General features: G+C 30.7%; 2 protein-coding genes across 2 annotated transcripts in view; one reads left to right on the plus strand and one right to left on the minus strand.

Annotated features, from left to right (window-relative positions):
* LOC136969331 (uncharacterized) overlaps positions 1–5984 on the minus strand; it is a 127628-nt gene extending 121644 nt beyond the window's left edge. Inside the window, exon 1 of the mRNA XM_067263460.1 lies at positions 5932–5984. The gene's annotated coding sequence lies outside the window, so the exon portion shown is untranslated. The remainder of the gene's footprint in view (positions 1–5931) is intronic.
* LOC136969333 (organic cation transporter protein-like) lies at positions 361–25669 on the plus strand. Its single transcript, XM_067263462.1, has 20 exons — positions 361–395; positions 496–844; positions 928–1031; positions 1113–1267; positions 1346–1514; positions 1602–1749; positions 1837–1931; positions 2032–2246; positions 2322–2422; positions 20043–20050; positions 23124–23475; positions 23560–23663; positions 23745–23899; positions 23978–24146; positions 24236–24383; positions 24460–24554; positions 24655–24869; positions 24945–25126; positions 25203–25342; positions 25493–25669. Exons 1-20 carry the CDS (start codon positions 361–363, stop codon positions 25545–25547), a joined length of 2994 nt encoding a protein of 997 aa, XP_067119563.1. The 3' UTR covers positions 25548–25669.
* Positions 25670–27156: the final 1487 nt, after the last annotated feature.

Below are 27156 nucleotides of genomic sequence, written 5' to 3' on the forward strand. Positions count from 1 at the left end.
ATGTATTTATCATTACTTATCCAGTTAACCGGCATCCATGGGGATTGTTAGATTGTTATTAATGCAGTTTCTGGATGAGTGAGAGTTACTATGAAATAAACGATATGTTATTAAAATATTTTCGTTTTCTATTCTATACGAAAATTCCTCAATAAACTATAAATTACGTAATGGAAATAGGCTTTCAGTACAGAGTATATAAAATTTACTTAGTTGCGTTTAGAATTAGACTTGAAGAATAAATATATCTACGACGAAAATTTCCACAAAGCTCTTAATTTAATATTTTATTTTGTGTTAACAGAGCAAGTTATATGACAAAACATGTTATGTAATCAAAGTCGCATATAGGCTCTAATTATGAATAATATTGATACATCTAACGAAATAAATAGGTAATGCTATTTATATTTCTTCTACTTGAAAAATTAAATATATTTGAATTTCTAAAGAATAAACATGATATTAAGTAATACATAAATTTTAATATTGCAGTGAGAGCGACGAGGAGGAAGATATAACAGATATTGGACATTGGGGTAAATGGCAGCTGTTCCTGATGATGCTTATAATATATACAAACATTCCTAACGAATGGTACATGTTTGGAATGGCCGTTATGGCACCGAAAATAAATTATTGGTGCACGACACTATTAAACACTTCTAATACTACCACTGAAAAATGGAAAAATTTTAGTATTCCATTGGAAGAAATTGCCGATAAAGAGACGCGTAATCAGTGTAATGTTTATAGCATTACAAAAAAAAGAGAAAAGATTCGAGTACCCTGTCAATCCTGGGATTACGATCGTTCATTTTACAAGTCGACTATAAGTGAGAAAGTAAACAGATCAAAATTATTTTATTATTAAAAACAAAATTAATTGTCATTTTGTGAAATTCCAATTTCAAAATTCTTTTACAGTGGAATTTGGTATGCAAAAACGCATATTTACCGTCGTTAGTTCAATCTCTCTACTTTTCCGGATATTTAGTATCTACTTTTATCGGAGGACAATTATCAGATAAGTAAGATTCATTAAACGTCATTTTCTAAGTTTTGCGTATTAACATAAAATTTGTTTGTAATTTTAAGTATTTTATAAATAGATTTGGCAGAAAACCCGTACTTTATTTAAGCTCGGCGTGGACATTTGTTTTCGGCATGATATGTACATTTTCTGAAAATTTCTGGATGTTTGCAATATCTCGGTTTCTTCTCGGCCTAGGACAGGCATCTATCTGCTTAATTGTATATGTTCTTTGTACGTGTTATACACGCTGGTACATTTAATTGTTTGTATAAATTATATTTAATTAATTTATCGGCTTTTTATGTATAGTAACTGAAGTTGTCGGAAAGGATTATAGAGTAGTTGTGGGGATTTTCAACAAAGTCGGTTGGGGATTAGGACAGATGATTATTCCTGGCCTCGTCTGGCTTTTGAGAGACTGGTTTTATATAAATTTAATTTATACGTTGCCTTATTTAATATTTCTTCTTTTGTGGTGGTAAGGATTTTTTTTGCACCTTTGATTTTATTTTACGGTGTCTCATAATATCAATATTTAAATTTAAAACAATTAAATTGACAACAGGATTACACCCGAATCTCCAAGATGGCTTCTTTCTCAAGAACGAGTCGACGAAGAAAAAAACGTTACTAGAAATGCGTTAAAAATAAACAAGAGAAAAACCGATCATTTAAACGAGAGATTAAAATTCATATCCGAGTTGAACGAAAAGGTCATTAATTTTTCTAAAATATAACAAATAAATAACGAATGAACCTTTAAATCAACGTTCGTGAAATTTAAAATAATATCTTTTTAGGAAAATAAAAGAAATCAGAATAAACAGGCGACTTTTTCGGATGTAATGAAATCTCCCAATTTACGAAGAATGACTTTTATCTTGTACCTCGCTTGGTAAGTTTTATTTTCTCTTAAATTTTCTGTACGGGCATTGTTGGTAGACTATATACGAAAGGCCTTTATTTATTGACTGTACAAAGGAGTTTCTTTACAGGATATCCACCGTAATATCTTATTACGGCTTATCATTTTCGGCCGACGACATTGGGTTGGACGTGCTCTTGTTCTTCTTTCTTGCTGCATTAGTAGAAATACCGGCGGGTATTTCATATTACTACTTTCAGCGATTTGTTGGTAGGAGATACACGCAAATAGCTTGCTTGATAGTAAGTGGATCGGCTTGTCTGGTAGCTATCGCCGTACCTAGAGGTGTGTTTCAAATATATCCAATTATTTCTTTCCGTGCTAAATAATTTTTACAATTTTCAATAGTTATCATTGCAGATTTTCATAAAGTTCTCATTAGTTTAGCTGTTGTGTCCAAATTCAGTCTGTCCGTATCTTTTAGCTCGTTATATCGTCTATCGTCCGAGATTTATCCCACTGTAGTCCTTCCACCTTCCTTCCTTCCTTACTTTCAACCCTCCCCATCCCTCTCTTTCCCCTCCTTCCATGGCTAAGTCGTCTAGACAGCCTTCTTACTTTAAATTAAATTAAATTCTGGAGACATTTTTTGATAATTCTATGACAATGTTTACACAACGTAAAACGCTTGTAATTTTGAATGAAAAAATATGCTAAAAATACAATTCGTAATTAGATTAAATCTAGTAAACACACTTTAATCTTTATAGTGTAATTTTTAAAAAGTATTTAAAAGCTTATCGATATTTATAAAATATCTTCTTTTTATACCGTACATAATCCAGTTTAGTCCTTATTTAAATTTAAGTTACTTTAAAAAATAAAATAAAAGCAAAACATATTTTCTTTTTATTGGAAAGTAAGAGCTTCACTTTCATTTAGTTTATTGTCTTTGTATTTAAAAACTGTAAACCTATTTTAGTGTAAATTATAGTCAAAAAGTTAATGATACAAACAACTGAATATAACAAAAATATAACATGCTCAATACTTTTTACAATTGAAGATGTTTCGGAGTTTTTTCATTTAATATTTTTTAATAAAATTTTATGCAAATGACCATTGATATTTATTTATTTGTAACAATTTACCCGTGATGATTAATGTTTGACAACGTATTTTTCGAAGAAATATGAGATATACCGACTTCATTTCTGTTAGTTGCTATTGGATATTTTAAATTAACTTATTTTCTGTACTATTATCCTCCACTGCTTCTTCGTTTTCCGATTTCTTTACAAGAACATAAGTTGTACATCTAGAATAATATATATATATATATATAATTATTAATAATATTAAAAAATACTTTGTTAAAAGATAATAAAATATTCATTACAGCTCTTAAAAGCTGTAATAGAACTAGAATATTATTGCATGAAAAATACAGTACATTTACTGATTAGTTTGTAAATGAAGATGCTACTAACAGCGACCAAAAGATATAGGACTCATAATTATACTAACAAAATTATCTTGTAAAAACGCAAAAAGTTCGCCAATTAAACACCTGTAATGACTTTATTTAATAAATTTAAATTATATACAAATATTTCTAATTAATTTTTTAAGGGGTCACGCTTTTGTTAATAGATTATGAGTTGGCTTAGTAAAGACATAACTATTTTCCTAACGTCCTGTTAGGATTTGAAGAAAGACACTAAGGCATTTCAACCTAGTGTACGAAACTCTATAAATAAATTTTCTGAATAAATTCATTTGATAAGATTGAAAACAGAATTTTTTAAGTGATTCGAGGGAAGATGCCTAACATTTTGCTTATGAAGGAAATTATAACAATAATTTGGATTTTGGAGGCCTCTAACGAAAATATCGTATTCTTGAGCATGTTTTTCAAATAAAACTTTGGAGTATATGAAAAACAATTGTATATTGTGTTTACAATGACGCTCACAATGGAAACTTTAGAACCTTAACTACATCACATATTAATTGTTTTTCGCAATTTTTAATACATTCTATTTTCACCTTTACTTTTAGAATGATTCTAGAAACATTTCACAACAAAAACTTCGTCTTTTCTTGCTTTTATTCTTCTCAGATGTAGAAAATGAGGTAACGGTAGCCAACTACAGCTTTCCGCACTCAATATTGGCCCAACGATTCATCATATAAACACATGACAATATCTGACGTCACCGTTTGAAAATTTCAAAAAGTAGACATCTTTCCCCGGTTACCATCTTACCCCGAAAAACTCTATATGTTGCAGTCAAAACCAGTTTTTAGCTAGGATGCGTTTTAACTAGTTGAAACTAATTTATACTGGATGTCTTTGTTAAAACCCGTTTTGTCTAGTTAAAACTAATTTTAACTCAAATTCATTTTTGACTAGCAGTAAATTCTAGTTTTAACTAGACAAAACGGGTTTTAACAAAGACATCCAGTATAAACTAGTTTCAACTAGTTAAAACGCGTTCTAACTAAAAACGGGTTTTGACTGTAACATATATAAATATAAAATAATTAAACATTTTTAGCAAACTACCATTTGTAGCTATTTACTTAAAAATAAACATGTTTTCATCTATTATTTTTACTTTTTCAGCTCTGATACAAGTATATATGACAGAGGGAAAGCACAACCCCTCAAGATTTTTACATTTTCGGACTCGAGACTTTGAAACGTGGAGAAAAAATTTCAAGGTTTGTTTCTATATGTATGGATGTATGTGTGTGGAGGGGGCACGATTTTGTTAACCCAATTGGTTCTTTTAAACTATACTTTGCAGGCATCACGCGATAGAGCAGCCAAGTTAAATCGGTTACTGGAAAAGGGTATTTCGCATGGATCTGTTTTTGCTTTTTATCATAAACGTACCGCTCTACGATTGTTGGACTGCAATTTGAAAAAGCTGTAGACCTATAAATTTTTATAGTAGTCTGTTTCTCTTTCCTTAATCTCGAGAACGGAGTTAAATAGATGCAAACTGGAACTCACGTTATTTCAATTCAAAAATTTTCCCCTGAAAGGTGTTTGGTGACCGGCACGACTCTATTGTTAAAGGAAAAGTATGATGTACAGGGGCAAGCCACTACTGCTTTGAGGTGGAGAGCATATATATTTTAAATTAAATAAATTGAAAATACGATTAAATATTTCAGCCCGCATAGGTCACAATAAATAATTTTTCTTTATTCAGTATATCTTTCAAATATTTCATCAAAGGTTAAAATTTTTCATGGAATCAGACTATAATCGTTTCTTTCAATTAATTTATTAAAAATTCAGCAACCAGTTGCTTAACATTTGGTGACGCCATCTTCTATAATGTTTTATTATTAAAATTTTTTAAGCTTTTAACTATTATAAAATGGTAAAAAGCTTAATTTTCAGGGTAGAGATGGGTTTTATAAAAACTTGTAAATGCCTGGAGATACACACCACCATCTTTATCTCCTCACCCCTCGACCTTTAATCGGCCTAATTTATTAGCATTAACCCCCCTAATAAGCAAACCTCCGTGAAAAATTTTAGAAATTTTCGAGAAAAAACACAGGAGTTGTTAAGCTTCGTACACACACACATTAACATCCATACATACAGAAATTACCCCCGAATTTTTTTTGCATTTCTCGATGTTTTCAAGGACCCCTGTGTGCAAAAATTTTTAAACTTTGGGGAGGATCAATTTTTGAACGAACGCCATCATTTCTTTCTATTATATTTAAATTTAATACATTTATATTACAAAAACCGATACAAAAACTGTTTTAATCAATTTGTGTGATATTTGATGTAAATCATTAGAAGATAACATTAAATAATTATGTAAAAGTTTGTCCATTTACTTTAAATAATTGAAAAGATTTTTTTTTAAATTACACTGGCATATAATTCTTCAACGCACTATAGGCCTACACCATTATGCAACAGTTGTATCCGTTTTAAACGTTAAACAATTGATATTCGAGAAGGGAATGGAAATAATAAGCTTAGTTTATTTACTCTCGATTAATGAAAGTAGATTAAATTTCAGTTTGTTAGAACAGGTAATAAAATATACAGGTTATATGTATTTATATATAAAATCTTATGATTAGTGTATATGTATTATATACGTGATTTTAATTTTATAAATATAAAATATACATTTGAAAATTGTTTGTAGAAATAAATGAATAGACAAAAGACTGATTTAAATGAGATAAACATTTAAAATTTTATTATAAAAAAGTTAGAGGGAATTCGAGAATTTCGTTTAATTTCTTCAATAATAACTAGTAAAATTGTAATGAAGTATATGGTAGTTTGTTCATAATTATTTCCGAGTAGTTGCTTACTGAACAATAGTATTGTGATTATTAGGTCTCTTTGGAATATTCCTTTATACAACACGTTTTCTGCAATTATTGATATTTGATAATTCAATACTAAAAAAATTTTTTTTTCAAAATTTAGCATCGGAATTTTTTAAATACCGTAAAATAATAGAAGATAAATTACATTTTAAGATACTTTAAATCATTTAAATATAGTGAAGTAGATACAATTCAGCAATAAGCTCTGGAGTATTGTTTAACACAGTTATAGTATCTATCATTAGTAATACACCGAAGTTAGTAATATAGATTATTTTCATATTACGCAAATGTGTAGTAATATAAATTATTTTCATATTATGCATCGATCATTTATTCTTGTGTTTTCTCTATTTATATAAATATTTTCTAAAAAGTTTTTAACTTTAAAAACTTAAAATTACGCGTTACTGTATACAGTATAAATAGCTAGGAATAAATCCAAGAAGAAAGTATTATACTGTAATTAGGCTTGTTTGAGTAGAAATCTATAATTTTAATTATTTTATCTAAGGAAAGTGATACTATACTGTAGTTCAAATTTCGGCTGTGCTATTAAATACAGTTTAGACGTGCTCAGCAGAGAATAAATTACAAATTTACGACCACCTATGCATTCGCCGGGAGAAAATTTTTAATTACTAACGTTTTCAACCCACTTTTATAGGCCGTCATTAGGTTTCTTAAAACCGTTTTTAGAAACTGTTCCACAAACAGAATGTTTAATTTAAATTTTAATCTTTGTAGAATTCTAAATACAAATTTAAATGCAAAAGAGTTAACTATATAACTTATAAAAATTATAAGGTTAACAATAAAACACAAAAGCTAAATGTGATTATAGAGGACCCATAATTCAGTGTATTTTTATGTCCAAATCGTCCTTCAATAATGTATTTCCAGACTGAGTGTAATGCGTTTGCATCTCTCGCGTTCAGGCACTGCTCTTGTAAATCTCTATTTTTACCATATCCATAGCGATGGTTGGAGAATGTACCTTTTTAATGATTTTCGCTTCATTCCACTTTATAACAGAGCCTTCCACCCGCGGCATTGCCGCTAAAACTGTATTACAATGGCCTTTTCTACATTGTGCTAATGTTCCTGGATTCGCACCATGAGATTTCTTTTTGTGACTCCAACGTAATCCTTTTGGACCCCTTGCTGTTGGTTTTCGTAAGGTATTTTGTATACTCCAGCCTGTTCTTTCATTAGTTTGTCTTTATCATTTCTCGGTAAGTTGTAAATGTTAGGAGCTCTTTGTAAACTATCTTCGAATTTTTGTAAGTTTCCAGCTCATTTATAGTGCCTTCCAACCGTTTGTTTTATGTGAATTTATTGATTCTATCAATGTTTTTGTAGACTTATCTTTATTTTCTTCATAACTCCTGACGAGTCCATCTATATAGGATGTTCTATACCCTAAAGTTTAGCAATTTCTGTAATTCTATTAATTTCTCTTAAGTGCTCCCGTATATTGGAACAATACAAGAAGGTTTTTCTAACCAGTGCTGTAAATGCAGAAAGTTTATACATGTAAGGGTCAATAGATCATGATGGGATGTATAGAGGAGCATAAGTTGATTTGATATATTTAGTATTGCTAGAAACACATGAAGCCTTGGCCCTAACGCTACTAAGCTTATTTACAGGTGTGCAATTCAGCCAGCACTCATCTATGCCGTACAGGTCTGGAACCACGTGGCCGTCAAAGTCCATAACCGTAAAAAACAGATAAAGTGATTTTGATTAATATAAATCATATAAAAAATAAAATAATAATTGATTTTGAAGCTTTCAAATTAAAACATTACGGAATTATTTATGGTCAGTTCGGATTCAAAACATTACAGTCAACCATTGTAGCAGTAATTAATATATACACTGTATATATACAAACGTATTTAGCCTATTATATATGTGTCTTTTTAGTAAGGTGAAAATACAGAAAACCATTTATTTGGATATTTTTTACATGTATTATATTCATTTGGATAATTTTCAAACAGTTGAAAAATAATTGGGCTGTAATTTGAAAAAATTGTAGACATTTAAATTTTCACTCTCGTTTGTTCCTTAGTATCGAGAACGGAGTTAGATAGATGAAAGTCGAGACCAGAGATGGAAATACTAGAGGCAGAAGGTCTGTTTTAACTATAAACGAATTTTCAATAAGAACCAGGAGTCACGTTATTTCAATTCAAATATTTTCCCCTGAAAGGAGTTAGTTAGATGACCGGCATGACTATTGCTAACAGGAAAAGTATGATGTGAAGGGGGCAAAACACTATTAATCTGAGGTAAAGAGCATATACTTTAAATTAAATAAGTTAGAAATTGCAGCCCGGTATTGTCACATCGTTACAATAAGTAATTGCTCTTTTTTTATTTAAATGTTATTAGTATTTAAAGTGTTTTTTTATCTGTAAATAAAGAAATAATTTAATAGATTGATTTAGAGATTGAGTAATTGCAGTGTTTATATAAATGTTATATATACACTATATACTGTATATCAATATATTAACATCTAGTAAAGTTGGAGTTAGGTAATTAGCTTCAAAATTACTGCTTCTGTAATGCAAATTTCCCTAATGACCATCGCACATCGGTATTATGTAGGTGAAAAGAATATTTAAAATCTTTTATTTTACAGCACGAGAATATGTTCGAAATAAAAAATAAATTAAAATAGGGTAAATGTTTAAGTGAATTCACCTGACTTTTGGTGTAGACCGGAAGTTCATATATAGTTAATCGAGACTAAGGTTATCATTTCTCCTCTCGACTTTCATGTATCTAACACCGTTCTCGAGATTATGGAAGGACATACAGACAAGCGGTCGGACGGACAGACGACAGTGGGTTTAGAACATTTTCAAATTGCACTCTAATTAACTTTATGTAACAACAATTTAATTTAGTTTAATAAATCGCTGATATCTGTTACCAATTTTTAAAATTTGGTACTGTGTTGACCAAACAATATCGAATAAATTTCAAAAGTTCAACCTTTTCATTTTACCGATGAATGTGCATAACATACAGGTAGGGCATCGCAGATAACACAGCGATGTGGTATCCACATAGATATCTAGTAGTTATCCACTCTTCTCAATACCCGTAGATTATACTAAGTAAATTTTGAGTCTCGTTGAAAACTCTTTTATTATATTACAAAGAAACACAAAATTCAATGCATCTTTATACACTCAAAACACACACACACATGCACACTTTTAATAAATCAATTCATTTGCTGCATGTGAAAAATAAATACATTTCTTTGATATTTGAATAATATATATACTGTATATATATGGATGTGATACATTGAAATATACTTTCTTGCTGGCAGTTATTTAAATTAGCGGAACCTTTTCTGTTCGCACAAAAAATAAACACTCAGTATCATCTATTAACATAACATTCTTAAAAAGTTATTTTAAATTTTACATAATCAGTCGTTTAAATCAACAAATAGGTGCAGGTAGATTTATTTTTACCTGTAGATATTTTTTAAAAATTTTCAGCCAATTTCTAATTTTATCTTCTATCTTTACCACTTTTGTTGAAAGAAACGTGACTAGAACAGTACTTGTATTTAAGTGACGTAGGCATCCTGGTCTCCTCGACTTCCTGTTCGAGTTCCGGGAAAGTCGAGACAGAACCCTTGCCAGCTTTTACTTATCTTCATACGATAATTTATCGATATTATTACATTATAAATGAAAGGGAATCTCACTTAACTTTCCGAGCTCTCCGCTTATATATTTATACACAACACACAGAAGAAACTTTGCACATTCCTACTGTAAATTTAGCAAAATAGACCATTATGACTGCAGTCAATGACTTGGCAACTGACATCATTGATGTAATCGAACACAAGATTTGTATCTAGTTGTAGTTCATGACGTCTCGCTTGGATATCGGGTCGTGACGTACGGCGATCGATCAGACTTCGCATATTTATAAAGACAACGTTATTTCTCGTTGTAAGCAGGACACTAATGACGTAAAGACTGTTATAGAAACGTCGCATTTAACAATTCATCAAACTTAGGTGCTATAATGTTTCAAATTTCACTCTTCGGCGACTTGTGTCACGTCGTTCGTACTGTTGGCTAATTTAACCGCTCTGTATGCCTATTTTTTCAAAAGAAACTAAATAAACTATTAATATGCTCGGATTATTTTAAATTACAGCATTTTCTTGTCTTACCATCGATTTTTTTAATTAATATGTGATTGTTTACAGTTAGTTAATCAACGTATTGTTTATATAAAAAATTAAAACATCATGAAGTTAAGTCCTAACAGCGCAAAAATGGTCAATAACAGAGTTTTTAATAACATGTTATATTTTAACAGAAGTGTGTTTTAATTGAAGAGAAAAAATATAGGATCATTAAATCAAAAATATATTTGAATATAAGAAAAAAACCTTATAATAAAGTACCAATTTCTAGAAAAACTGTGTCAACTATAAATATTTACTGTCTACTCAGTCTTTCGTAACTAAGCAACACAAATGCAGACTAAAATAACATGGGCTGTGTATTTCGAAAGCGCCGACTGTTCCGAATTGTGTGTGTAAAAACAGTATAAATATTCTCGTTTATTACAATAGAGTAAACCTTAATAAATGACGAAATAAAAATCATTGGAAAAATTATATTTTTGGGTAAAGTATTCATATTACTTTTATAGTCTATGTTTTATTGATTAGCTTATTTCACATACGTTTAAACACTATTACTTTTTTTATTACTTATTAGTTTTCGATGATAAGGTTAATTTAGACGAATAATAATAAAGTATATTTTTATTATAGAGTTATTTTAAGTAAAAACTGAAATGTAAGATTTAATAAATATTTCTAACTTAACTTATATTAATACAGTCAAACCTGTTTTTATGCGCTCTTTTTATGTGCGATTTTTTTAATGCGAATTTTTAATTTGTGCGGTATAGTTGGCGACTAGTCTCGTGCGATTCGTCATGTCTTACGTTGACTTATTATAGCTAAATAAACTTATTATAGCATAAATGCACTTATTATAGTAATATTATTGCATGAATATGCGAAAAATGAAATAATTTACTTTTTAAGTCAACAAAACACCACCTGGACAAAAATATGTAAAACAGACGATAGACCAGACGATGCAGTCAAGTGCTGACATCTGTTGTCAATAAATTCTATTTCGTACGGTTTTGAGTTATTTTCTATGTGAGACTTTTTTATGCGGTCCCTGTTGACCGCATAAAAAAAATATTTTTTAATTGTGTCGCGAAAACTATTATTTACAGCCATTCGTGAAGTTTCGTGAGATTTTTTTTATGCGTTTTTTTTAATGCGGTCCCTATCCCTCGCATAAAAACAGGTTTGACTGTATACTGTAATGAATTCGAAAATCGAAATTTTCTAAAGTTTACCGAGGGAGTTCCCAAATATCTTAATTTGCTTTTCCAGAATGTAGTGTAGAATATATTTTTAGCTCGTAAAACCTTTAGGTTTCCACGTAAAGTAATTATCAAAATAATCATCAGATACGCACAGAGAGATTGTCAGAAAAATTATTATGCTGCAATTTAAAAAAATTGTAGACCTATAAATTCTCACTGTCGTCCATCTGTGTCATCTGTCCTTCTTTGATCTGGAAAACGGACTTAGATACATGAAAGACGAAACCAAATATGGGCAGGAGGCCCCGATTAACTATATAAGAATATCCGATGCAAACCGGAAGTCACGTTATTCCAATTCAAAAATTTCCCCCGGAAGGTAGACGACCGGCACGACTCTATTATTAAAGGAAACGTACGATATACAGGGGCAAACCACTAGTAATTTGAGGTGAAGAGCATATATTTTCAATTAAGTAAATTAAAAATGTAGTTGAAAATTACAGCCCGGCATTATGACCATGTCACAATAAATAATTGCTTGTTAGTGAATAGAATATTCACTTTTTATTAACTTATAATAATAGCAATATCACTTTATACTGTTTACCAAGTAGAAAAAAAGTACATTTATAATATAGTGAACATACGAATTAAGAAAAGTTAAAATAATTTTGACAAATTTTAATTAAGAAGTTGGTAACTTTTATATCCTTTCGCGAGAGCAAAAAATGCTTTAAAAGAACGAAATTACAACTAAATTAACGAAATAATTTATTAAATTGAATCCAATATTTATATTGATCAATTAAATTAGATTAATTACTATTAAGTACTTATTTTTTTAACTTTAATAACTGTAAAAGGTTATTCCTATGAACTATATCTTATTGAAATGTTGGTTAAATTATCAATCTAGTGCACATCATATTAACAAATGTAGCATTTAATCGAAATTGCATTCACTGTAAATTATTTTTCGATCTAATCCACAATTCCATGTGATTTCTTAACAATGTTATACTAGAAAACTTCTAAGAATGGCTTTATTTAGTACTAAAGTCAAAATATTTATTTATGCTAGCAAAACTAAGTTATTACTGCCTTGAAACATTGACTTCTGTTGATTATAAATTATCCTCATCTGGATTTATATTATTAAACAGCGATATTTACTGAATAAAAATAAAATTATAGTTATATTGATTAGCACATGATCCTACCTATTTTTCTCCAAACCTCTACAGGTTTAGTGGTGTAGAATAATAGTTTTAGTGGATAACAGAAAAATATTTAAATGGAGGTAGTTTCTGAACTTTATTTAGAAACTACCTCCATTCAAACTACCTTTATTTAGAAGAAAGGCCCGCTTTTTGCGAGGAGTAAAAAAGATAACCTAATAAAAAACAAAGTTTAGTAAATTCCAGCAATTAAAATTAATAAAATTTGAAAGTGTAAATTAATGTTTATTATAAAGAAAGTTCTATTCATATTAGACGTTCAGATGTTTTATTAGTCATTTAGTGTTTCTCAAAGTTCACCTCCCTGTGAATACCGGCAACAACGAAAAGCTTTGACGAATTTGTTACAATACAATTCAATTATTGTTATTTTTTACACACAGGTTTAAAGCATAAAGATATTGTTTCTTAATATGTTTATGCTTTAAAATGTTTAATTTAATTTTAATTTTTTTATTATTTTAAATTCACTTTAATAATAGTAAATATTACGAAAACGATTTTTTATTTGATAAATAAATAAATATTTTATTTGAATAAATAAAATAAATCCTTAACATTTTAAAACAGCAAAAATAGTCTACGTTGACTTTTGTAATTAAATATATGCAAATTAATTGAAACAAAGACTTCCTGGGAAATCCTGGGATATAAGAAGATGTTATGTGTTTTTTCACCTGTATCCTCGAAGAATTCTAATTCGTTTTCGATATGCTTTGCAGTACTTCTTTTACTGTCTAGTATTCTGGATTTGTCTACGACAGCTGCTTTAATAGCGGCATCGAGTTTATGGCCCGATAATTCGGCAGTTGACTTGGCTTCAATAATCAGGTTTATGAAGAAAAACTTCGTACTCGTTTGTATTCTTGTCCAATTTGCACAATCAGGCATAATGCAGTTATTGAAGCTACTGTGCATAGTTAAATATTAAGACAAAATCGGCGCAATTATTCAAGATATTACGGGTAAAGAAGTAAAGAATTTTCAGAGTCTTGTCACAAATAGGCTACATATTGATTATTAACAATTAATGACATGCCATAACAAATAAAAATTTAGAAGACGAATAAGCAGGCTTAAAATTAATAAATACAAATGTATTCTGACACTTTATGAGTTAATGTACTTTCTATTTGCAAAATTTCCTCAATCTTAACACAAAATAAAAAGAAGTGAACTTTTAAGAAATTTGCAGGGTTTCCCAGGATATTTCCCGGGGTTAAAAAACAGCCGGGATCCCGTTAGAGAAACCCTAATCATGGACAACCTGTCGAGTGGGAAATGCCACCCGGAAAGTCTTTTATCCTCTTGGGATGCTGTGTGTCATATATGACACACAATTTTCCTTCCAAAGAATGATAAGCAGCTCTTCTTGTTTGCTTGCTAAACAATTATATTAGTTATTCCTTTCATCACTAGAGTTTAGTGAAGCTTTTTAAACCTCATGCATCCCACTGTGATAGAGATGGAAAATATAAGAGATTAATTATTATGCGTTTGTGTCCTTTTTAACTCTATTTAAAATTTATTTTGTATACTAGTACTTTCTATATATTAACAGGACTTATTATACTGGAAATTATGGATGCAGATATTTAGTCTGCTGTTTTAATAGCGATTAGTTATAATAGTTTATTTAGTTCACCTGTGAACTAAATAAAGAACATTATTTATGATCTGTAAGACTAAATATCTGCATCCATAATTTCCAGTATAATAAGTTCTGTTAATATATAGAAAGTACTAGTATACAAAATAAATTTTAAATAGAGAAAATATAAGTGATTGTCTGAGCACATGTTTTTGGAAGTGATCACAAGTATGCCTGTTTCATGTAAGTATTCATTTTTCTCTATTACTATTGATTATAATTTTACAATTTAAACGGGCTTTTGTTCAGGAGACTTCTAAGATTATATAAGAGTATTTTTTAAAAACTATATTAATAACAGTATTTCATGAGATGAGCTAACTTTTGAATGTGTCGTATATGACACGTTGGTTCTTAGTGTTACAATAATTACATTACAGCCTATGAACTGTTTTCATATTGGCAAGTTATTTACTTTTATAGTTATTTAGTCATTTAGTCATCAATATGTATTCTATTATTTATTTTTATTTTTTATTAAATTAATTTATTAATAAAAATAATTATTTATTTTTATTAATAAATTAATTTCTGTGATTTGTTTTTGTATAGTTATTTATCTGGTCTGCAGGATTTTGTTTGTTAAGAATTTATAAATTATTAATATCATGAATCATATATTAAAACTAAATCATTGACATTTATTATAAATTTTTCAGTGTCAACAGATGAAATAAGGAAGGAACATGATAGGACTCTTGATATTGATAGAAATTTGTGTGGACTGGAAGGCTGGTCCAGTGATGAAGACAGTGACCAAACATTTAAACCAGTCAGAACATTTATCAACCACACTGTCCTGAAGAATGTAAGTCATTAGATAATACATTTGACAATGACGAAAATGATGCTTCAACTATGTAAATAGAGGAAGTTTCTTGACATCAGTGCAGTAACAGACTCCACCATGGCTCCATACAAATAGACTTAAGCCGTTGCTACCAGCTCCTGCATTCAGGAAGAACCCTGAAAGGGTAAGGAGTGTGAGTCTGAAGAATATTTCTTGAATTATATTCCTGAGAATCTCTTTGATGTCATTGCTTGATGATGGCATGCACAAATCAAATATCACTGATTCACCTGGAAAAACTTTTGAACTTTACTGCTGATGGAATGAAAACAATTTTTGGATAGCCTACAGAAGAGATAGCAGAGCGATAAAAAAGAGGAAAAAAACACACTTCAATATTTGAAATTTAAAGTAAAAGTTTCAAAATGGCTATTACATTCAGATAGTACAGAAAATAAAAAAATGAACAATGAAGATGACGAAGAAAAGGAAAATAATGAAAAAATACTCCAACTTTACATCCCAGAAAAATACAATGCAAAAGTTGAGCAAAACACATGCCAGAAATCATTGCAAATGGCAAAAATCACTGCTGCCAAATGCACTGATATAAAAGTGTATGAGCTACAGTGTACTGTATCAAATGCAAAATCCATCTGTGCCTTGTGACAAATAAAAATTGCTTTAAAGCATGTCATATGTAAATATAAAATGTCAATTATTGTACAAAAACAGTCAAATAAACCATTTTTACATCAACAGAACAGTTTGCATTTTGTACAGATTTTGTACATCCACTATGTCATATATGATACATACCATTTTTTAATGACAGAAAACAAAAAAATTGAAAAAATGATAATTCACTAACAAGTGACACCCAAAGGTCAATAATATAACAAAGCTTCAATTAAAAAAAAAAGTTTTTTTTAGTAGTGGATCTCAAGAGGATAAGGAAACTGATCCTATTTAGGTGTAATTAACGTGAAGAAAACCCGAAAACTCCACGTGACCAGTCCGTTGACCAGGGGCGAACTCACAACCAGTGTTCAACGGTTTTATTTACTCGACCGCTAGTGAATGCTGTAATTATTCAGAAATATTTTATATAAAAAGTTTAAAGAATATAAATAATTATTTTCTACACACTATAAATTATACGAAATATAACATTGTACTAGAAGTTGCTTCAAGGATGGAGCTGTGACCGGAGGGTCGGCACCTCTTCGACGCCTTGTCAGAATAGACACCACCGTGTCGAGATTAACGCGGGAGCCGAGACGGCGGTTAATTCGGTCACTCGAGCGGCCACGTGCGCTGGCAATCGGATTCGGTCTGGAGTGAGAGGCAGCGCACCGGAAGTGACAACACCCCCTTAATCCAAGGCGATCGGGCGGCGACTTTACTGTAGGAAAAACGGGTGACGACTGACTTGGCGTTCAGTCTCTGTCTCTATTCAATTGACAATCTTGAGACGATAGGTCAAGAGGTTATTAGAAAGCGTCATTTAGTTGCTTAAACTGGACGAACGATTAACTCCCAGGTGTGAAAGTTGACAGTTATTTGATAAAATGGTATTGTTAGAAAATTAAGTCAGGATGCAGTTAAGTAAATAAGGCTGAGAGCCATTACTCCCCCCCCTCTCTTGCTGAAATTTATGATAATAGCTTTGAAATTAACCCGAAAATTTTTATTCCTTATCATTTTAAATCGTGTATGGAACATATTCAGTACAGAACATTCTTATAACTAACTTTCTAATATCTCTACTATATGTATAAAATGTTTCTAGAACTATCCTGTATTCTATATACTAAATGAGTCTTAATGAATGTCAGTTCGATTGGAGTGGAAAAAGTTTCAAGTTTATTTTTATATTAATTAAAACAAATTAGTAATTAAAGTTTTTTTATTAACACTGATATAGAAATTCAAATATTTATTAACTGTAATTATGTTAATGAAAAATTGCGATCTAATCTGTTGACACCAATGTACAGTATAATAATATACCGGATCAAGGTCAGGGTATAGATAAAGAAAACCTTTTACGTCTACTTTGCATGCCGTAGGCTACGTAAGTCTGTATTTGAGAATTTCCTCTGTAGCAGAGGACTATAGACAAGTAAGTTCCTTCTCTTTTCTCTGCAGATGCTTTGCTTTGTGGACAAGTTTTCAATATTTTCTAATTCTCTTAGTATTGTATCGTTTTGCGTGTTGTGGATATTTAGAGTAACTATGTCTGTGACGTACGAGACTTTGTGTTAACGACATCTAGTCGGCTGTGGTGGACTATTTTGTCTGTGATTATGGTTCGGAATATCCTGTGTACGTTGTCTTCTAAGATTGTATAGCGTATCATTTTGTAGTGTGGTAGCTGAGTCAGTAATAATTTGTGTTGAAGCTTTTCATATTTTATGTATGCAACTTAGAAATGAGACTTACGTCGATGTAAGTGATCTGTGCTAACAACTTATAAATTGTTGTGAAAATTATGTAGTTTCCAGCCTAATGTGAAAATTTTTACAAGTGTTTATCTGTAAGTGTTTTGCCTTTCAAAATTTGTCTTCTATAGTTTTTTTGTATTAATTATTAGTGTTATATTTTATTTATTTATTTATAAATAATTATAATTAATTACAAAACAATAGGCACCATGGTAACGATTTATTCTTGATGCTCAAAATAGAGCATAAACAAAAAAAAGAAGCAATAAAAAAAAAACAAAGTAAAAAAGCGTAGTTTAGTGATGATAATTTAGTACATCAACTGATTTAGAATAAAATATATTTTTAAATTTCAACTTGATATTTTATAACTATTATAATTATTAACTTTATTACAAGCCTGATACTATTCCATGCTTTAAAATGTTGAAAATAATGAAAATTTAATATCGAACAAACATGAAAAAAGAAATTATTCAAAATGTAATTTAAAAATAAATTTATAAACGAAATAAAAATTAATAGATGTAACAAAAAGTAACAAACATTTTAAAAAAAGGTTAATGTTACCCTAGGTATCGAAGATGGCACTCGTCTCCGATCCCAGCAATCAGAAGACAGAGAACAGTGGGGACGCACGTTCTAACCTAACTTAACCTAACCTATTCTAATAATTATGGTAATTTATTAGAATAGGTTAGGTTAAGTTTTTTTTTTTTAACTCTTTCCGCCCTGTGGGCACTAAGAGGGCCTCTTTTGGTAGGCCCATTATGGGTTCGGCCAGGCCCACAATGGGGCGACCGGGTGGTGAGGGACGGGGCCCGACATATCCGAACGGACCACCCCCCGAAAAATTCCTGGGGATTATTCGACCCGTTCGGATTCGATCCCGGGTCCCCCAGAGCGGTAGGCTGCCACCTTTACCGCTCGGCCATCCGGCCCAATATTAGAATAGGTTAGGTTAGGTTAGAACGTGCGTCCCCACTGTTCTCTGTCTTCTGATTGCTGGGATCCGAGACGAGCCGCCATCTTCGATACCTAGGGTAACACTAACAGAAAAAAAAAAAGAAAATTACAAATAAATTACGGAAATAATTACAGCAGTTGCGTATATTTTAATTAAATAATTGGATAAATAAATAAATATGCATAAATATAATAAATAATATACGTCCTGAGTCCACAAAATAAGAGTTATATATATAGGCCTTTTATGTTTGTTGAATACATCTCGTATAAGTGAAGACATTGAACAACATGTTCTTCTTCGTCATATTAAAGGCTAACTAATAAAGAACACATTTTTTGTAAAGAATAAAACATAAATAGTGTTTAAAATAAATAGTACACTAAGACCTGTCAAGAACGAAAACTGAATAAAACGAAAGCATGCCTAAACGAAAAAAATTATTCGGAACAGAGCGATAACCCTTGTTTAAAACGGAAACCTGCCAAACCAGACGAAATAAATACACACACAGTTTCAAATTTTCCCCTGAAAGGAGTTAGATGACAGGCATGATTACTGCTAACAGGAAAAGTATGATGTACGGGAAGAAGACACCACTAATTTGAAGTTGAGAGCATACATTTTGAATTAAATCAATTTTTAAAATATAATTAGAAACTGTAGCCCGACATTGTGATGATGTCACAATAAATAATTTTCTTTAAATTATTTATTTTAAATGTATAAAGAGAGTATCAGAACTTTTGCAAATAATAGCTATTAGATGTTTTCGAAATGCAATAGTAACGAGCAATTATTTATTGTGACGTCGTCACAATGCAAGGCTGCAATTTTTAATCATATTTTTAATGTATTTAATTGAAATTATATGCTTTCCACCTCAAATTGGTACTGGCTTGCCCCTGTACATCATACTTTTCCCTCTAACGATAAAGTCATCGATCTAATACCTTTCGGGAGAAAATTTTTGAATTGAAATAACATGACATGGCTTTCGGTTTTTACCGGAAATTCGTACATAGTTAATCGGGGTCTTGTTTCTCTATGCTATATTTGGTCTCAAATTTAATCTATCTTACTCCGTTTTCGAGATTCAGGAAGGACAGACGAATGACAGTGGGAATGTATAGATCTACAATTTTTTCAAATTGTAGCCAAATAAACTAATAATTTCTGTGTTTATTCAACTAATTATACATTCGGGTAATAATTTTATACGTAAATCGCTATTGTTTTCTGCTTTTTAGGTGGTTGTGTAATTTTTTCAATTATGTATCCAGGATTCCTACATACCCTGAAAAAAATTCCTGGACCAGAATTTTTCAGGCTTGTTATAAACATGCGTTCAAGTTTCAGTAGATGTTAAATTGTTTTTTGTAACCTAATTTCATCTAAAACAGCACTTTAAATTTCGAATATACAATAGAGTACAATAGCTCTTTACTAAGAGATAAGGGATTTTGAATTAAGATATTATTCATTAAACTGGTCAAAATCTGCTAAAACTTTTATTCTTGTTACTGTCGAATTTATCCTCTTCTCGGCGTAAATTATTCCGCTACGAATTCAAGTATTCATGAGTTATTTCCCCCTTCTTGTTTTCCTCAAATAAATCTATTTAATATCGTTGGGTGCCGTTAAATTGTTTTTGCAGCCATAGGTGTTGACATCAACAAACTGGCTGATCAGAATTTAAAGGTGGTTTGTAGAACTCACCTTTGATAGACAATCTTTCGTAAGGTTATTTGTGTCAATATTTTTGGTTACAATAAATGGATTATAAGCCTACCGTATATCGAAATTAATCCATAGTTAATTCTCACGTAAAGTTAAACTGAAGGCCAAGGTCACTTTACAGGTTGATCTCAAACTCCCAACAAGGAAAATATTAGACTACTTTCACGCCTGTTCATTAAAATCGGCAGTCCTGAAAGTGATTGGTCACTGAAATACATTATGGTCTCGCTAATCTGATCCCCTTGTAATCCGAACAGCTTCTATCATTCCCTAATTAAAATAATTGGGCTTGTCAATCGTACATTTGCAGCTCATGTGTATCACGTAACTAAACTCAAGTCACGTATTGTCAACATTGCTACTCATTCTTTCTGTGACCCTGTTTGACTTACCAACAATTCTAACCTCTATTTCCTGCTGAAAATTATCTTACAACAGTAAAAAATGGCCTCAAAGGATAAGCATGGCATCCTTTCCATCAAACTCCCGTTAATCTAAATTTTTCATTAAATACGAATTGCCAGTAGTCGCAATCAGTTCGGATTAATTATTAATTTTATTTTACATTAACATATTTATATCGTTTATTGCTTTTGCCCGTATCTACATTAAATTTTGTGATAAAGTACTGTAGTTATATAAAGAACTAATAAACTACTTATGTTTATCATATCATTCGCTGGTGTAATAAGCCCTAAAACTTAAATAACTGGTTAAGGTTATCACAAAATTTAATATTGGTATGGTAGAAAGTCTTATATAAACTGTATTGATCTAAATTAACACATATAAGAAAATACCCTGTCATACCAGAAAAGTCTAAATTGACGGAACGAAAAACTAGACTAGTTCATTTCCTATATGATACGATGACAGATATCAGTGATTGGGCTGCAATTTTCATATTGCAGACGTACACATTTCCACTGTCGCCCTCTGTTGTCTTTCCTTAATATCGAAAAAGAATTTTCATTTATCTAATACCTTTCCCCCGAAAGGAGTTAGGTAGATGACCGGCACGACTGTATTGTAACAGGAAATGTATAATGTGCAGGGACAAGTCACTAGTAATTTGAGATAGTGACTATGTCAATTAATAACTACTCGTTTATTTTATGTTTTTTGTAATTTGATTAATCAAAATGTAATAAGCTTTCTTCTTCCTTGTATTGACAGAAATGCACAAGTACTAGAAATTAAATCTATGACAAATAGATATACGTTGCTATTTTCTAACACTTAATCGGTTGTGCCAAAATAATAGTCTTCGTAGTAAAATTAGAGGATTTTATAGCAATTAATTACTTTATTGCCATTTTGTTGCCTTAACAATTACTTAATTAATGCAAAATGTGAAAGTATCTCGCCGGTATAAATGCAGTACATGCTATATGGAAACTTTGTCATTTCCGATTGTTGGTGTTCGTATGTAGATTGCGCTACTGCGTGTGCATTAGTAATATCTGCTATGTCCTCCATTAATTTATTCTGGCAAGTTTGCGTGAAATCGTAACCTGCCATGTACCGGGTGCTATATTGCTTTTGTTTACTTTATTTCTGGTGTCAAAGGTTTTTATTTTACTCTCTTTACTAACGCCCATTCGAATCATAAGTACTGTACGTCTATTAAACGTAAAGCTATATTAAAAATATTTTGTTATTTTAGGTTTCCTCAAAAACACTGTTTTATTGTTCTGTATAAAAGTTGTTTACCTCATAGCAGGAACTGAAAACTAAGAAAATTTTATGAATTATTTATTGCCATTTTTAAATAACCCAATTAATGAGATATTTTATATTGTTTATTATCCATAACTATAATTGTTTCTTTAATTAACGCGAAAAATTTGATTGATAATTATAAAATAATCTTAAGATAATTAAAACATTCATTCCTTAGTAAATTTTACTTTATATTTTAATTAGATTGTATCGTTGTCAACATGATTTACTATACAATACAAAGTTCACTTGTATATAATTACCTTAGCTTTCGTATATAACAATAGTTTCATTCTTAAATCGGTAACCTACTACTACAGACTCATTCCAAAAGTAGTAATCATTAATTTATATAAAGAAAAACTGTATAAATATTTAATAATACATAGATAATAGGATAATAAACAAAAACATTTTTATTTGCTATAATTCGATACGAATAAATGTTAAAAAAATTCACTAAAATTCGTTGAATATTATATTTAAATTTTTTGTTTGCTTGTTATTGTTATGTATATTAATACAAAATTCGGTTGTGTTTAGAATCCAATTGAATAAATAATAGATTTTATGGCGAAAACTTCCAGAAAATTGTTAATATTTTAATTTTAATTTTTTATTTTGTGTTAACAGAAGAAAGTTATTAAAAGTAAGCAAGATTAAGCGAGAAGAAAGGTATAATATAAAACACATTATATCCTCAAAGTTGCTTATAAACCATAAGTTCTAATTATGAATAATACATCTAAGGAAATAAATAGGTAATGCTATCTATATTTTTTCTAAGTGTAAAATTAAGTGTATTTGAATTTCTAAAGAATAAACTTGATATTAAGTAATACAGGTCTACATAAATTTTAATATTGCAGTGAGAGCGACAAGGAGGAAGACATAACAGATATCATTGGACATTGGGGTAAATGGCAGCTGTTCTTGATGATGCTTATAATATATACAAATATTCCTAACGAATGGTACATGTTTGGAATGGCCTTTATGGCACCGAAAATAAATTACTGGTGCACGACACCATTAAACAGTTCTAATACTACCACTGAAAAATGGAAAAATTTTAGTATTCAATTGGAAGAAATTGCCGATAAAGAGACACGTGATCAGTGTGATGTTTATAGCATTACAGAAAAAGGAGAAGAGATTCGAGTACCATGTCAATCCTGGGATTACGATCATTCATTTTACAAGTCGACCATAACTGAGAAAGTAAACAGATCAAAATTATTTTATTGTTAAAAACAAAATTAATTGTCATTTTGTGAAATTCCAATTTCAAAATTCATTTTACAGTGGAATTTGGTATGCAAAAATGCATTTTTACCGTCGTTAGTTCAATCTCTCTTCTTTTTCGGATATTTATTATCTACTTTTATCGGAGGACAATTATCAGATAAGTAAGATTCATTAAACGTCATTTTCTAAGTTTTGCGTATTAACATAAAATTTGTTTGTAATTTTAAGTATTTTATAAATAGATTTGGCAGAAAACCCGTACTTTATTTAAGCTCGGCGTGGACATTTGTTTTCGGCATGATATGTACATTTGCTGAAAATTTCTGGTTGTTTGCAATATCTCGGTTTTTTCTCGGCCTAGGACTAGCATCTACCGGCTTAATTGTATATGTTCTTTGTACGTGTTATACACACTGGTACATTTAAATGTCTGTATAAATTATATTTAATTAATTTATCGGCTTTTTATGTATAGTAACTGAAGTTGTCGGAAAGGATTATAGAGTAGTTGTGGGGATTTTCAACAAAGTCGGTTGGGGATTAGGACAGATGATTATTCCTGGCCTCGTCTGGCTTTTGAGAGACTGGTTTTATATAAATTTAATTTATACGTTGCCTTATTTAATATTTCTTCTTTTGTGGTGGTAAGGATTTTTTTTTTGCACCTTTGATTTTATTTTACGGTGTCTCATAATATCAATATTTAAATTTAAAACAATTAAATCGACAACAGGATTACACCCGAATCTCCGAGATGGCTTCTTTCTCAAGAACGAGTCAACGAAGCGGAAAACGTGACTAGAAATGCGTTAAAAATAAACAAGAGAAAAATCGATCATTTGAACGAGAAACTAAAATTCATATCCGAGTTGAACGAAAAGGTCATTAATTTTTCTAAAATAAAACAAATGAACCTTTAAATCAACGTTCGTGAAATTTAAAATAATATCTTTTTAGGAAAATAAAAGAAATCAGAATAAACAGGCGACTTTTTCGGATGTAATGAAATCTCCCAATTTACGAAGAATGACTTTTATCTTGTATCTTGCTTGGTAAGTTTTATTTTCTCTTAAAGTTTTTGTAAGAACATCGTTGTTAGACTATATACGAAAGGCCTTTATTCATTGACTGTACAAAGGAGTTTCTTTACAGGATATCCACCGTAATATCTTATTACGGGTTATCATTCTCGGCCGACGACATTGGGTTGGACGTGCTCTTGTTTTTCTTTCTTGCTGCATTAGTAGAAATACCGGCGGGTTTTTCATATTACTACTTTCAGCGATTTGTTGGTAGGAGATACACGCAAATAGCTTGCATGATAGTTAGTGGATCGGCTTGTCTGGCAGCTATCGCCGTACCTAGAGGTGTGTTTCAAATATATCCAATTATTTCTTTCCGTGCTAAATAATTTTTACAATTTTCAATAATTATCATTGCAGATTTTCATAACGTTCTCATTAGTTTAGCTGTTGTGTCCAGATTCAGTCTGTCCGTATCGTTTAGCTCGTTATATCTTCTATCGTCCGAGATTTATCCCACTGTAGTCCGCAACGTTGGTTTAGGATCTTGCTCGACGGTAGGAAGAATTGGAGCCATAGCTGCTCCTTTCATGAAAGAAGCGGCAAGTAGTAATGACTTAGCTTATAAATTGCTTAGAAGAATCTGTGCTAACCGTAATGGAGATATTGTCATTTCAGGCATCCCAAATAGACAGAGCTTTTCCTCTGGCATTATTTGGATCCTTGTCACTTATCGGAGGTTTATTAGTGTTCTTCTTACCGGAAACGAAAAACATGGAGTTGGCTGATACCATAGAACAAGGAGAAACTATTGGAAGGTTTGTTCTTTCTAAAAATACATTTTGAATACTGGTTGATGACTCTAATGATAAGACGTTAGTTCTCATTTAAATCGTAAAATGGTTCCGTCGTCACTACCACCGACGGAGTATCAAACATGTAAATCATAATTTCGCTTTGTTTTTCAGGCATGAAGTATACGTGCTTACAAGGAATTTCGAGAAAGAAGATAATGTAAATTGAAGAAATAAGTTTGCTGTACTGTTTACAAGGCACTTAACTATTTGTGATAAGATAGATAATTATCTATGAATACTAATACTGTAATAAATCTGCTGCGGTAATAAAATTAGTTGTAAATTCAATATTTTCAGAGCCATTTCTGTGATCATTAATATATTAAGTATCTTCGAAAGTTATTTTAGAATATTGAAAACTTTCTAAGTACTATTGATAAAACACTGACGATTTCTTAAGCAAGTGCTTATTTCGTAATATACCAGTACAAACTTCATAAAATGTGTATAAAATTCAATTTTATCATAAAATCATAAAATTCAATTTAAGATAACTAAAAAGTAATAAAAATTATCTTAAAATGCATTACTTACATGTAATGCATTACATCCATGTAGCACACACTTCCATTTAGTGTGTGCTACATGGGCCGTGATGGTAGTGTGTGCTAATCTATGTAGCACACACTACCATGTAGTGTGTGCTACATGGATTAGTGCGTCTAGTGCGTTGTCCTGATGGAATATCCAGAATGGTCTTTCAACCCTCTCTCCAAATACCATGAGGTGCACATCCAACAGTTCCTGGTAGCCTCTGACCTTCATACGCCCACTTGGAAATGCGATGTTATTCTTCCCGTTGTATCCGAATCCGGCCTAGACCATTATTGATCCTCCTCCCATTTGGCTTATGGAAAAAATCTTCTTGTCCTCTCTGATGTCATGCTAGTAGTAACACCAGTGGCGTGCCGTCATTGGAAGCGGTGGAAGCGCCGCATCCACCTTCCAATGACCTTCCCTTGTATTTTCTAAAATATAAATTTTCATATTTTAACGTACTTTGAATTAATTAAAATTAATATTTTATTATAACTGCATTATGTATCTTATTAAAAATTTTATACTATATGTGAAAAAAACGATAAGATTGCTATTGTATATTCGAATGTCAGTGGCGGAATGGAAGCGCTTCCAAGACAGCTTTCAAGGCGAGGATAACTGAATGGTGTAAAGCGGCCAGAGGGCATTGGCGCATGCGCTTTACAGAGCACCAACCTCAGCCGGTTTAGCTGGTGGAAACTACACACGTGTAACGCTTCCAACGATTCTATCCCTTAGCCACTTGGTAGGGAGCTATCTGACTAAGTGAATTGTTTAAGATTTAAAAAATAAAGAGTATTCAATGTTATTTTTATGTACATTTTGTACATTTGTACATTATGTACTGTACGTTTTATTGCAAAGTTATATTTAATTACAGTATAAGTAAAAGAAAATTATAATTATATTGACAGATTTTCAGACAAAATCTTTAGAATTTTTATCACTTTTAGATGTTTTTCATAATATTAAAATTATTAACAATTTTTCCGAGCGTATTTTAATTCTTTAAATTAAGTAAATTTTATGGGAAATTTTTGATTTATCTAAATTACGTAGCGAATCGCAGTATTTATATTCGTGTCCGGACTATATCGACAAGTAACTCTTAAACATAAAACATATTATAATTAATGTCGATCCAAACAAAGACGTACTAAAAGAATTATATGATTTAATATCATTAATATTTACGGTACCATTTACCGGTGGGTCTGCTGAGCGCAGTTTTTCGA

Source organism: Centruroides vittatus, unplaced genomic scaffold, assembly GCF_030686945.1.
Source record: "Centruroides vittatus isolate TY-2023 unplaced genomic scaffold, ASM3068694v2 contig_1776, whole genome shotgun sequence".
Classification (NCBI taxonomy): Eukaryota; Metazoa; Arthropoda; class Arachnida; order Scorpiones; family Buthidae; genus Centruroides; species Centruroides vittatus.

Coding starts and splice junctions, on each gene's coding strand:
- LOC136969333 (XM_067263462.1), top strand. CDS start 361: ATGAATAATATTGATACATCTAACGAAATAAATAG. Junction 1,515..1,601: donor ATATTTCTTCTTTTGTGGTG/GTAAGGATTTTT, acceptor AATTGACAACAG/GATTACACCCGAATCTCCAA. Junction 1,932..2,031: donor TTTATCTTGTACCTCGCTTG/GTAAGTTTTATT, acceptor GTTTCTTTACAG/GATATCCACCGTAATATCTT.